Raw genomic sequence first — 14499 nt, 5'->3', positions numbered from 1 at the left:
CTGACAGCTTCTTCCATAAGACTACACCTGATAGCTCAATACCTGCCAGGGATCAACAACATCCTGGCAGACCACTTAAGCAGAAACTTACAGGACCCCATGAATGGCAGCTCCTCAGAAAAATCATTTTATAAATCACTCAGGCGTGGGGGACCCTAGAGGTGGATCCGTTTGCTTTGCATCTTAATCATCAGCTGAAACAATTCTGTACCAGGGAGTACCCAGCGTGGAGGGTGGATGCCTTGACCTTTCCTTGGAGCACCCTCTCTGTGTATGCATTCCCTCCTCTGCCTCTTATTCCTAAGGTACTGATCAAAATAAGAGAGGAGAGACCAAAGGCCATCCTCATTGTTCCAGATTGGCCCAGACAACATTGGTACCCCTTACTGTGCAGCCTGACATTACAGCATCCCAGGCAGCTTCCCCTGTTCTCAGACCTCTTAACTCAGGTGGAGGGGGGGGGATGCTGCTCCCAGATTTACATACTCTCAAACTATCAGCATGGCTAATACTCTCAAGGCAAACAAGGGGCCCCTGTTAAGCAAGCAGGTCCTAGACATTATCATAGAGGCCAGAAGGCCCAGCACCAGAAAATCTTACGCAGGAAAATGGAAAAGATTCTGCTCATGGAGCCAGTCCAGAGGGGTCAGTACTTCACAACCTTCCATTCCTCTAATCCTGGACTACCTAGTGGAACTACTTAATAGTGGCCTCTCCTTCTCCTCTGTTAAAATCCATGCCTCAACCATTTCAGCTCATTTTGATACAGAACAACCCCTGTTCTCCTATCTTTTAATTAAACAATTCCTCAGAGGGGCTTCTAATATCAGACCTCCCAGAAGGCCACCCACTCCAGCCTGGGACCTGAATTATGTTTTGGAAACACTGACTTTACCACCCTTTGAACCTGCTGCTTCTTTCTGCAGAAGTAAGATGTTCTTCGTGTTTCACTGTTGCAGTCATTACATTTGGGTAATCCTGCTGGCAGGTTGCCCTCAGTCGGCCTGAATTCCAAAGTCTTGGGTCCTACGTCGGTTGCTGTCACCCCTTCCCCTGACGTCAGGTTGTCAGGGGTTTAAAAGATGCAGCCGACACCATTTTCTTCAGTCTTTCTTGCCGCGCGGTGCCCAAAGCAGAAGCAGTTCACAAGTGCTGGTCGTCCGACTCCTGAGATTTTCGTGTTCGAGTTTCAGATCCGAAGTCTTCATTAAAAGCTAAGTACCCCGTTGGGGAAACTTTTTTTCTTGCTCCAGTCCGATGTCAGAAAAAGTTAATAATTGTATTTCTTATGGGAAGCAAATACCTCATAAGGACTTTCATTCTTACTGTATTCCTTGCCTAGGCCCTGACCACGACGTTTCAAGTTGTCGGTTTTGTGCTAGATTTAACCAACGCACTATTAAGAGTCGGTACGATTTTGCACTAAGCTATTTTGGGCGCAGATTTAATTATACAATGTCGTCGGATAGCCATCCGACTACCGGAGTTCACAAAAAGCGCAAAGAAAAAGAAAAAGACAGGCAACCGAGGTCCTAAACAGATGACAAAGCTTCTCCTAAGCCAGTCGCCGGTTCGCCGGTTCTCAGTGAGGTGCTTTCGCAGCTCCTGACGCCCGTTACTTTAGAGTCGCAGGCCGCTACCGACTCCCACTTGAGTTGGTCAGGCCACTGGATACTCAAGGTATTGGAGCCTCGGAGACTATTCCCTCAGATGGGTCTGGAGGCATCGGCTTCTGAGGGTGTATTCAGACCTAAACAATTATACATTAAACCGACTTCAGCTTCAAAGGCAAAGACTAAAGCACCTTTAAAAGCAAAGAAACAAGATGTTCATCGTGCATACAGCTGCAGTCATTACACTTGGGTTATCCTGCCGTCAGGCGGGTCCTCGGTTGGCCGAATTCCAAAGTCTTGGTCCGGCGTCGGTTGTCGTCGCTTCCTCCCTGACGTCAGTGCGGAAGGGGTATAAAAGAGGCAGCCAACGCCATTTTCTTCAGTCTTTCTTGCCGCGCGGTGCCCGAAGCAGAAGCAGTTCACAAGTGCCGGTCGGCCAGCTCCTGAGATTTACGAAAAGTATTTCAACCGAAGTCTTCTTTAAAGCTAAGTACCCCGTTGGGGAAACTTTTCTTGCCTCAGACCGATGTCAAAGTTAATAATTGCATTTCTTGTGGGAAGCAAATACCGGAGAAGGATTTTCACTCTTACTGTATACCTTGCTTAGGGCCAGACCACGACGTCTCGGCCTGCCGTTTTTGTGCTAGATTTAACAAGCGCACTATTAAGCGCCGGGTGGAGTTTGCCCTTCATAACGCAGGCAAAAAATGTAATTATATCATGTCGTCGGATTTTCCGACGCCAGTTACAGGCAAAAAACACAAGGATAAGGACAGACACCCGAGGCCTGCACCGAGTACTGAGATCATGCTAAGGCCGACTACCGGTTCTCCGGTTCTCAGCGAGGTGCCTACGCAGCCCCTGACTACCGATGAAACTATTTTACCGGCGACTTCAGTACCCGAGGTCGCAACTTCCTCGGTCTCCATTCCCACTGCAGATACCAACGCCACTCTTGGCAGAGAAACAGAAAATTTAGCGAGGCCTGCCAGTTCTGAAGGCGTTTTCAGGCCTACCACCTTCTCTATTAAATCGTTCTCTAAATCTAAAGCTCCAATGAAAATTAAAAAACAGGGTCCTCAGACCTCCTCTCAAGGCCCCATGCGTAAAAAACAGATGCTTAAAATGGCTGAGGATTTGATTACACTCATTAGGGGTTCTCAACCCCCCCTCAGACAAAAGACCCAGGTTGGAGGAAGACATCCATTCCTCAGACCAGGCTTCTATTACCTCAGACCTTTCTGAGGAACAGGATTACGCCTATTCCCCATTTGAAGACTCTGATGCTGAGGAGTCTATTCCCTCGGTCTCCCCCCCTGAGGACTACTCTTTTGGGGAAACCCTTCATACATTGAGATAGCACTTCCACTGGGAGGGCCAAGATTACTCAGATTCCAAGAAAAGGCTCAGGGAATTTCTGCTACTTCCCCAACATAGGCCCCTAGCTATTCCTCCGGTCTTAGATATTTTGGATGATGTATACGCAGAAGCCAGTCTTAATCCAGACTCTTTACCCCCTGCCTCTGTTAAACCAGACAGATATTACAGGGTTCCTGATTCTCACCCGTTCCTTTATAAAAGCCCTTCTGCTGACCCAGAAACTATTTCTCAGGGTCCCAAGGGGGTTAAGGCCTCTACTGCTAAAAACCCTTTACCTTCAGAGAGAGATTCCAGAGCATTAGAAAGGTTGGGGAAAAGGTGTACACATCAGCCACTTTAACCATGAGGGCATTAAACTGTCAATTTCATATGTTAAAGTACCAGCAGTTCTTGCTATCTCAGCTAAAAAGCAAAATGACACCAACAGAACAACCAGATTTGAAAGAGTTGCAGGATTTGTTGCATGGAGCAGAACAAGTGGGGAAACATACTTTACAGTGTGGTTTTGATGCTTTAGAGGCCTCATGTAGAGCTGCTGTCACGGGGTCTGTCATACGTAGACACGCCTGGCTCAAAGAGCAAACCTTACCAGATCATGTCAAAGCAAAGTTATTAGATGCACCACTACAAAAATATGTATTGTTTGGTGTTAAAGCGGAGGAGGTACTAAAGAAAATGGAGGAAAAAGCGAAATCTATGCAAACAGTTAAAGATTTCTTGCAAGTGCAGCCTCCATGCTTCAGCAGAAACTGGCCTTCAAAAAATTGGTCCTTTCCAGCCACGGACAGATCCCAAAGGGGTAGATACAGACGCCCAAGGGGTAGAGGACAGCCTCAAGGATCTTACAGAGCTAGGCAGTGGCAAGCACCAGCCCCAAGAGGTGGAGAAGATAGACCACAGTCATTTAGAAAACAGACACAATGACTTTCCCCTATGCCTGCCAAACAAAGCAATAATGGCAGCACCTTTGGGCGGAAAACTGGCCTTATTTTCAAAAAACTGGCACATTGTTACAAAGGACAAATGGATTCTGGACATTATAGACAGAGGCTACAGGTTCCACTTTCACACCCTTCCAAAAATGAGAGGCATGCCAAATCTGCCACAAAATCAATGGGCAGAGGCACAAAAACAAATTTCCGCTCTCATGGATATGAAAGCAATTCAAGAGGTACCTGCAAAAGAACAAGGTCAAGGCTTTTATTCAAGACTATTTCTGGTACCAAGGAAGGACAAAGATTGGAGACCCATCTTAGACCTATCTATTCTAAACACATATCTAGAGGTACCAAAATTCAAGATGCTCACATTACAGCAGCTTCTTCCCATGCTGGGCAAGGATTCTTGGCTGGTTACGTTGGACCGCAAGGAGGCATACCTGCATGTCCCTATCAGACAAGATTGCAGAAGATACCTCAGATTTCTTGCAGGTTCAACCCATTATCAATTCTCTGCATTGCCCTTTGGCTTATCTACTGCGCCCAGAGTGTTTACGAAATGCCTGGCATCAGTAATTGCTTTCTGCAAACAACGAGGAATACAAATCTACCCATATCTGGACGACTGCCTGATCCAAGCGGACAGCAAGGACATTCTATTACAGCATCTGGCGTTTGTAATAAAACTATTAAACTGCCTGGGGTACACAGTGAACAAAAATAAATCAAAACTATACCCTCTCAACAGATAATTTTCCTGGGTGCCAGCTTAAATACAACGGCCCAGATGGCTTACCTCATGCCAGACAAACAAGGACAACTGTCTCAATACTTCAACAAAATGGCAACTTTAACCAGGCTAACTGCAAGGAAAATCCTGCAGGCTCTGGAGTTCATGGCATCTTGCATCCTACTAATACCATTTGCAAAGCTGCATATGAGGAAACTACAATGGTACCTAAAAAAACTTATGGTCTCAACACAGCCACAGCTTGGAAACAATTTTACCACTCATTCCATGTCTTCAAAAGGAATTTTTGTGGTGGGCTCAAGCATGCCAAAGAAACACGGGTCTCCCTTTCTGTATACCACAAGCAAGTCAGATCATCACAACAGATGCCTCAGACTACGCCTGGGGAGCTCACATGTCAGATCAGTGCATCCAGGGAAAATGGTCCCAAAAACAGATGCACCTTCACATCAATCAAAAGGAGATGCTAGCTGTGCAAAATGCTCTTATGACCTTCAAGGACCTACTGCATCCGGGCCAGCTATTAATAAGGATGGACAACACCACATTCATGTGATACATAAACAACAGGGAGGGACACATTCATACCCACTGTGCAGACAAGCTATGACCCCGTGGAACACAGCATTGGAATTGCAAGTTCAACTGCAGGCACAATTCCTGCCAGGGAAGGAAAACACACTGGCAGACAAGTTAAGCAGAATTATGACAGACCCACACGAATGGAAGTTGCATCCTCAAGTCTTCTCAAAGATAACTCAAGTATGGGGACAGCCAGACATAGATCTATTTGCTACCCACAGAAATTACCAGTTGGAAAAATTCTGCTCAAGGACCTATCATCCACAGGCATGGAAAGTGGACGCACTCTCTTTCAACTGGACAGCATTGACAGTCTATGCCTTCCCTCCTCTACCGACCAAAGTCCTATTAAAAACCAGAGCAGAGAGGCCACAAATGATTCTCATTGCTCCAGACTGGCCACGACAGCACTGGTATCCTCTCCTAAAGAGCCTGTCACACTCACCACCATGGATCCTACCTCAAGTTCCTCTTCTGTTGTCACAGCACAACTACAAGACCCTTCACAGCCAGCTCAGAACTCTAAATCTAGCTGCATGGAAAATATCTTAATTTACCAACATACTCCCCTCTCCAAAGAGGTACAGGATGTCATCTTGGAGGCCAGGAGACCCTCCACTAGAAAAACCTACTCTGCCAAATGGAAACGATTTTGTTCCTGGAATCAAGCAAAGGGCCAGAATCCTTGGGTAATAAATATACCTCAGATTCTACAGTACCTAGCTGAGATGTTAAATAGTGGCCTTTCCTTCTCTTCCATCAAGATCCACGCTTCAGCCATTTCAGCACAATACAATACGGATCCTCCTTTGTTCTCACATCCTCTATTAAGGCAGTTCCTCAGAGGGGCAAAAAATATAAAACCCCCACGGAAACCACCAGCTCCAGCTTGGGACCTCAACTTTGTATTGGAGAAGCTGACACTGCCTCCTTTTGAGCTGGCTTCTTCAGCAGAGCTGCAATACTTGTCGTGGAAAACAGCCTTGCTTCTGGCTATTACCTGAGTACGCAGGGTTTCGGAGCTACAGGCCCTCATGGCTGTGCAACCATTCATTATTTTCCATCAGGACAGGGTTTCCTTACGAACCAACCCTACCTTCATGCCAAAGGTAGTATCCAGTGTGGCTTTGAATCAGACAATTCATTTACCTACCTTTTATCCAAATCCACAGAACAAAGGGGAGAGGCTACTACACTCCTTGGACATTCACAGGCAACTTCACTATTACTTGGACAGAACAAAGTCATTCAGGAAATCTGAGCAGCTCCTTGTGTCCTATGCTACAGGTGCTCAAGGAAAGGCTATTTCCAAGCCGACTATTTCAAAATGGATAGCCCACTGCATACGCTTTTGTTATTCATTTCATGGAAAGTCAGTGCCTGCATACATCAGATCCCACTCCACCAGGGCTACAGCTACCTCAGCAGCTTTCCTCAGGGGGTCCCTACCAAGGACATTTTGGAAGCAGCTACTTGGAGTTCAGTGCACACTTTCACCAAGCACTACCACCTTCCACTATACTCAAAATCTAGAGCAGGCTTTGCCACAGCAGTCCTGCAGGGCATTCTAGCCCCTTCAAATTCCGCTTAGTACCAGCCACCCTTACTTAGCTTTGGGATTCTACCCAAGTGTAATGACTGCAGCTGTATGCACGATGAACATAGTACAGTTTTGTACCTACCATAAATGTAGATGTTCGAGTGCTCATACAGCTGCAGTCCAGGTTACCCTCCCTACATCCCCTCTTAGGACAGGGCTTATGACAAACACCTTAAAAATACAACCTGTGTGGGGTATTCCTTCATGGTGTATTTGCTTGCAACAACTGTTTTGATTTATTTACTTATGTATGTTTGCATAGCATCATGTATTGACTTCCTTTCTGGGGGCACCTGACATCTGGGGCAAAAAAACTGAAGAAAATGGCATCAGCTGCCTCTTTTATACCCCTTCCACGCTGACGTCAGGGAAGAAGCGACGACAACCGATGCCGGACCAAGACTTTGGAATTCGGCCGACCGAGGACCCGCCTGACGGCAGGATAACCCAAGTGTAATGACTGCAGCTGTATGAGCACTCGAACATCTACATTTATGGTAGGTACAAAACTGTACTTTCACCAGCCACATGGACAGGCCTCCATGCCCAAAAAACAGATGCTCAAAATGGCCGGAGACTTAATTACCTTGATCAGGGGTTCCCATCCCCCTCCTGATAAGAGGCCTAGGCAAGAGACAGACTATGAATCTTCAGATCAGGTTTCCATTTCCTCTGATTCCTCTTCTGATCAGCAATATTCTCTTCCCCCCTATGAGGATTCTGATGCTGAAGAATCTATTCCTTCAGCTTCTCCTCCTGAGGACTATTCCTTTGGGGAAACCTTGTATACCATGAGGGAGCATTTCCACTGGGAGAGCCAAGATTTTTCAGAATCTAAGAAGAGGCTCAGGGATTTCCTTCTACTACCTCAACACAGGCCTCTAACTATTCCACCTGTGTTAGACATTGTAGATGATGTGTTTTCAGAGTCTAGTCTGACCCCTGACTCCTTACCTCCAGCACCTGTTAAGCCAGACAGATACTACATGGCTCCTGACTTTCATAAATTCCTTTTCAAAAACCCTACTGCAGACCCAGAAACTATTTCTCAGGGTCCCAAAGGGGGGGTTAAGGCTTCCACTGCAAAAACCCCTACCCCCTCTGACAGAGATTCTAGGGCACTGGATAGATGGGGAAAAAAGATTTACACATCTGCTACCTTGGCTATAAGGGCCTTAAACTGCCAGTTTCATATGCTCAAATATCAGCAATATGTCATGACACTGCTTAAACAGAAAATGTTGGTAAATTCTGAATATGCAGATAACAAAGAAATGCAGGATTTATTGCATGCATCTGAACAAGTTGGAAAGCATACTTTGCAATGTGATATTGATTCTCTGGAGGCCTCCTGCAGGGCCGCTGTTACTGGTTCTATAATTAGGAGGCATGCTTGGTTAAAGTAACAAAATCTGCCTGTTCATGTCAAAGCTAAATTATTAGATGCACCATGATACCTTGCTTGGTGTTAAGGCAGAAGAGGTGTTAAAGAAAATGGAGGACAAAGCTAAATCTATGCAAACGGTAAAAGATTTTTTACAAGTACAGCCACCTAGGTTTAGCAGACACTGACCTACAAAGAATTGGTCCTTTCCAGTGTCAGACAGACCTCAAAGGGGCAGATCCAGACGCCCTAGAGGCAGATCCCAGCCACAAGGTTCATACAGGTCTAAGCAATGGGGTGCTTCTACCTCCAAAAGTGGAGAAGACAAATCACAACCATACAGGAAACAGTCCCAATGACTTCCCCCTGCCTGCACCAAGCACTTATCTACTGGCAGCACCCTTAGGAGGAAAAATAGCACCTTTTTTCTCAAAATTGGCACATTATAACCCAGGACAAATGGGTTCTAGACATAGTGTCACAAGGCTACAACTTTCACTTCCATACCCTGCCAAGGGCAAACGGTTGGCCAGACCTGCAAAAAATCAATGGGCAGAGGCTCAAAAACAAGTCTCATCCCTCATGGACATGGGGGCTATTCAACAAGTGCCACAGCAAGAGCAGGGGCAAGGATTTTACTCAAGACTGTTCTTGGTACTCAGAAAGGATAAAGCATGGAGACCAATACTGGACCTATCTATTCTAAACAGTTTTCTGAATATACCAAAATTCAAGATGTTGACCTTACAGCAGCTTCTACCCATGCTGGGCAGAAAGGCTTGGCTCGTCACTTTAGACCTAAAAGAGGCATACCTGCATGTCCCAGTCAGACAGTCGTGCAGAAGATACCTCAGATTCAAGGCTGGTTCAAAGCATTACCAATTCTCTGCACTGCCCTTTGGCTTATCTACTGCGCCCAGGGTCTTCACAAAGTGCCTGGCACCAGTAATTGCTTTCTGCAGACAAAGAGGAATACAAATATATCCTTACTTGGACGACTGCCTCATTCAAGCAGAGAACAAGGACATTCTACTACAGCATCTGGTGTTTGTGAAAAGACTTTTAACATGCCTAGGGTACACAGTCAACGAAAAGAAATCAAAACTAGTACCCTCTCAAGAGATAATATTCCTGGGTGCAAGCTTAAATACAACTGCCCAGATGGCTTATCTCATGCCAGACAAACAAAGGCAACTGACTACCTATTTCAAGGAAATGGCAACAAAGGCCCAGTTATCTGCAAGAAAAATTCTGCAGGCTTTGGGCTTCATGGCATCCTGCATCCTACTAATTCCATATGCAAGACTGCATATGAGGAAACTTCAGTGGTACCTAAAAAGTGTCTGGACACAACATTGCCATAGCCTGGAAACACATTATCTGCCTGCAACAGGAGTTTCATTGGTGGGCAAAGGCTTGTCACCAAAACAAGGGACAGCCATTCTCACTACCCACAGCCAGGCAGAACCTAACAACGGATGCATTAGATTATGCCTGGGGGGCCCACATGGCAGGAAGAGGCATTCAAGGCACCTGGTCCACAAATCAAATGCATCTACATATCAATCAAAAAGAGATGCTAGCTGTTCAAAATGCCCTGACAGCCTTCAAGGACCTAATTCATCTGGGACAACTACTGATAAAGACAGACAATACCATGGTCATGTGGTACATAAGCAGGGGGGCACGCATTCTTACCCCCTTTGCAGACTAGCCATGGCTTTATGGGACACAGCATTGACTTACCAAGTTTATCTGCTGGCACAATTCCTGCCAGGAAAGGACAATACTCTGGCAGACGAACTAAGCAGAAACCTCATGGATCCCCATGAGTGGCACCTGGATCCACAAGTCTTCAGCATGATAACAAAGAAATGGGGACGCCCGGACATAGCTCTATTTGCGTCCCCTCACAACTTTCAACTAAAAAGATTCTGCACAAGGACTTATCACAGACAAGCATGGAAAGTGGACGCCTTATCTTTCAACTGGAAAAACCTATCAGTATATGCCTTTCCTCCACTGCCTCTCCTCCCCAAGGTACTCCTAAAGGTGATACAGGAGAAACCAAAAATGATTCTGATTGCCCCAGACTGGCCCCGCCAGTACTGGTATCCGGTCTTAAGGAACTTGTCTCAATGCCCAGCCTGGACCTTACCTCAAATACCTCACCTACTGTCCCAACAAAACAATCAGATTCTGCACAGCCAACTCAGGACTCTAAACCTGGCAGCATGGCAGATAATGTAGCCATACAATGCACACCTCTCAGTAAAAGCTGTGATGGATGTCATTTTGGAAGCCAGAAGGCCTAGTACTAGAAAATCCTATGCTGGAAAATGGAAGAGATTTTGTGCTTGGAACCAAGCTCAAGGAACCAACACAGCTGTACCAAATATTCCTCAGATTTTATAATACTTAACTGAGATGCTGGACAAAGGCCCATCTTTTTCATCAATTAAAATTCATGCCTCTGCCACTTTGGCTCATTACAATACAGAGCCACCACTCTTTTCTCATCCTTTATTAAGACAGTACCTCAGAGGAGCCAAAAACTTAAGGTCTCCAAGGAGAACGTCAATACCTGCATGGGACCTCAATTATGTCTTGGAAAAACTCACCTTACCTCCTTTTGAGCCAGCTGCTACTGTGGATATAACGTTTTTATCTTGGAAAACAGTTCTGCTCCTAGCAATAACTTCTGCAAGACGAGTGTCAGAGCTACAGGCCCTCATGGCTGTGGAACCTTTTATCATTTTTCATCCAGACAGGGTCTCTCTGAGGACAAATCCTACTTTCATGCCTAAGGTGGTGTCCAGTGTAGCCCTTAACCAAACTATTCATTTGCCAACTTTTTATCCAAATCCACAGAACAAGGGGGAGAAAATTCTGCATTCTTTGGACATATACAGACAACTTAGATTCTATTTGGACAAAACTAAAGTTTTCAGAAAGATAGAACAATTACTAGTGGCATATGCTGCAGGATCACAAGGAAAGGCTATCTCCAAGCAGACTTTCATAGTGGATGGGTCACTGCATTCATTTCTGCTACTCTCAGCATGGCAAACCAGTGCCTAAGGGCTTTAGGCCACATTCAACCAGAGCTGCAGCCACTTCTGCAGCCTTTCTCAGGGGAGTACCAACCAAAGACATTTTAGAGGCTGCTATTGGAGTTCAGTGCACACCTTTACAAAGCATTACAATCTGCCACTTTACTCTAAATCCAGAGCAGGCTTTGCCACTGCAGTTCTGCAGGGCCTCATAGCCACTCCTAATGTTGTTTAGCTCCAGCCCCCCAACCATAGCTTTGGGACTCTACCCAAATGTAATGACTGCAACAGTGAAACACGAAGAACATAGTACAGTTGTGTACACTTAGCATAAATGTAGATGTTCGAATGTATTCACTGTTGCTGTCCAGGTTACCCACCCGCCATCCCCCTTATTTCTACTGGAACTTATCTTTACTTCTCTGAACTATACAACCTATGTGGTGTATTTGCTTGTAGATGAAGGTAAAGTTTATTTTGGTGCATGTATGTTTTTATATATATATATATATATATATATATATATATATATATATATATATATATATATATATATATATATCTAGCCTACCCTTTTGGGGGCACTTGACATCTGGGGCAAGAAAAACTGAAGAAAATGGCGTCGGCTGCATCTTTTATACCCCTGACGACCTGACGTCAGGAAAGGGGTGACAGCAACCGATACAGGACCAAAGACTTTGGAATTCAGGCCGACTGAGGGCAACCTGCCAGCAGGATTACCCAAATGTAATGACTGCAACAGTGAATACACTCGAACATCTACATTTATGGTAAGTGTACTCAACTGTACTATACCTCTCCTGGTAGACTGCTTTTCTTCTAGCTATCATCTCAGCCAGAAGGGTTTCAGAACTTCAGGCACTGATGGCCATTGAGCCCTTCATCATCTTCCATGCAGACAGGGTCTCCCTGAGGACTAATCCCTCCTTTATGCCCAAGGTGGTAACTAATGTAACTCTCAACCAGGCCATACATCTACCCACCTTCTTTTCTAACCCTCAAAACAAGGGGGAAAGAATTCTGCACTCACTAGACGTGCACAGACAGCTGCGATACTGTCTGGACCGTACTAAGCCCTTCAGGAAAACAGACCAACTACTTGTCAGCTTTGCCCCAGGGGCAAAGGGGAAGCTCATTTCCATACAAACCATTTCCAAATGGATATCCCACTGTATCCATTTCTGCTACAGATTGCATGGGAACCCCCCCCCCCAGTCTGTTCAAACCCATTCCACTAGGGCAGCCTCCACTTCCACAGCATTGCTTAGAGGAGTTCCCATCAGGGACATCCTGAAAACTGGCACCTGGACTTCTGTCAGTACCTTTACCAAGCATTACCACCTACCTTTATTTTCTAAGGCTAGGGCAGGGTTTGCATCTGCAGTTCTGCAGGGCATGCTGACCCATTCCTAGGTCTCTTGCTTAATCCTACCACCCCTGTCCTCAGCTTTGGGAGTCTTCCCACAGGTGATGACTGCAACAGTGAAACACGAAGAACATGGTACAGTTGTGTACACTTACCATAAATGTAGATGTTCTAGTGAATTCACTGTTGCAGTCCTGGTTTCTCCACCCTCCTTCCCCCTTATATCTTCTTTCTTTAGGGAGACATAAGTTGCTAACGGTGGCTTTTAGCCACCAGAACCACTTTATTATATTTACTGGGGCCCCTGATTGGTTAGAGCAAGAAATAATTGATGCAGTGGCGTCGGCTGCCTTCCTTTATAGCACTGACAACCTGACATCAGACAGCAAACGACAGCAGCCGATGCAGAAAAACATTGACTCTGGTATTTGGGCCGGCCAAGGGCTACCACAGCAGGGATAACCTACAGGTGATGACTGCAACAGTTAATACACTCGAACATCTACCTTTATGGTAAGTGTACACAACTGTACTTTTTGAAGCCTTGTAGTTTGGTTGTCACTCTTTGTTCTTGAAGCATTTTTCATTAAATATGTATACAAGATAAATGCAGGTTCATATTGTCTTTGTTGGTGTTGTACCTGTTGTATGTATTTGCTTATATGTAATGTTTATTGTTCTGCAGTTGCGAAACATTGCATTCAAAAAGATTCCTCAGAAATCGTCTGCTGCTCCAGGTGTCCAGCCTGTTACTTCTCAAGCTAAAGAAGAATGTCCAGTGAATGACTGGCAAGAATGGAAGGAGAAGGATGAGCAGGTGGGTACTGTTCAGCTCATACTGGTACAGAAACATGTAATACTTTAAAGCGATCAGAAACAAATGGTTTAAAGGCAGTGCAGAACTGTTAGCATGCACAAACATAGAGTAAATTCGGATACGTTCATGTTCTTGGTGTACTTTGTTTATGCTATAATAGTGTGTATTACTGAGTTTTCTTTGGTTAGGCTGACATTCTCAAGAGCTTTTATTCTCTGCAGCTGGTGTCAAAAAATTCCTAGACAACACTGCAAGATTTTATATCCAAATGTTGCTAGGCATTGTGGTGGTCCTGGTGACTGTAGGCTAGGCAGTTATAATACCCTTGTTTGTGCAGATAAAACACTAAGCAAACAGACTAGGTGAAGCGAGTGCACAGTACAGAGATGGCATGTAATGCACATGTGTAAACATCTAGGATTGACTTGCAGGAATGTATGTAGTAAGAGTCAACATGTGTATGTAATTATATCATACAATGAATGTGCTTGCTTCAGCATGAACTTTTTCTAAAAAAACACCAGTGTGATGCATCATTCTACATAATTCACCCGTTGAGCATTTCAACAGCCTTCACTGCTCAAGGTACATTTCTCCTTGTTTAGAGTCGCTGTCAGACAGTGGACTCTTCGACAGAATTAAAGTTGAATGTATATATGGTGTAGCTGATATTCCATGCAGTTATTTTGCACTACTTATTTATTAGGTTAGCCATAACTGGCCTTGCATCAAGGTGTTGGTTCTTTCTGGGAGTCGCAGTGGAGTAACATTCATTGTCTGTGGCATTGAAGACTGAGTACTGTTGCAGACAGAAGAGTGCTAATCCTACAGCTGGGCAGGACAGGTTAGGCAGAAGGGCGAAGAAGGGTCTTGATAGTCTGGGTGGGAAAGGCCTAAACAATGAGAGTGAGAGAGGAGAGCACCACATATCCCACTATGTGTTTTCCTACCTAACATTAATTGTTACACTTAATTCTTTGGTATTTCATAGTCT

General features: G+C 45.1%; 1 protein-coding gene across 6 annotated transcripts in view; it reads left to right on the top strand.

Moving 5' to 3' along the window:
• Positions 1-14499, top strand: part of GKAP1 (G kinase anchoring protein 1) — a 2226639-nt gene that overhangs the window by 503427 nt on the left and 1708713 nt on the right. For all 6 annotated transcript variants that reach the window (XM_044083704.1, XM_044083701.1, XM_044083700.1 and 3 more), the window contains exon 3: positions 13374-13505. In XM_044083704.1, coding sequence (XP_043939639.1) covers positions 13374-13505 — 132 coding nt within the window. The remainder of the gene's footprint in view (positions 1-13373; positions 13506-14499) is intronic.

Source organism: Protopterus annectens, chromosome 9.part0 (assembly GCF_019279795.1).
Source record: "Protopterus annectens isolate FY-2018-M chromosome 9.part0, PAN1.0, whole genome shotgun sequence".
NCBI classification, from domain to species: Eukaryota; Metazoa; Chordata; order Ceratodontiformes; family Protopteridae; genus Protopterus; species Protopterus annectens.
This window is presented reverse-complemented; position numbering and strand designations above follow the sequence as displayed.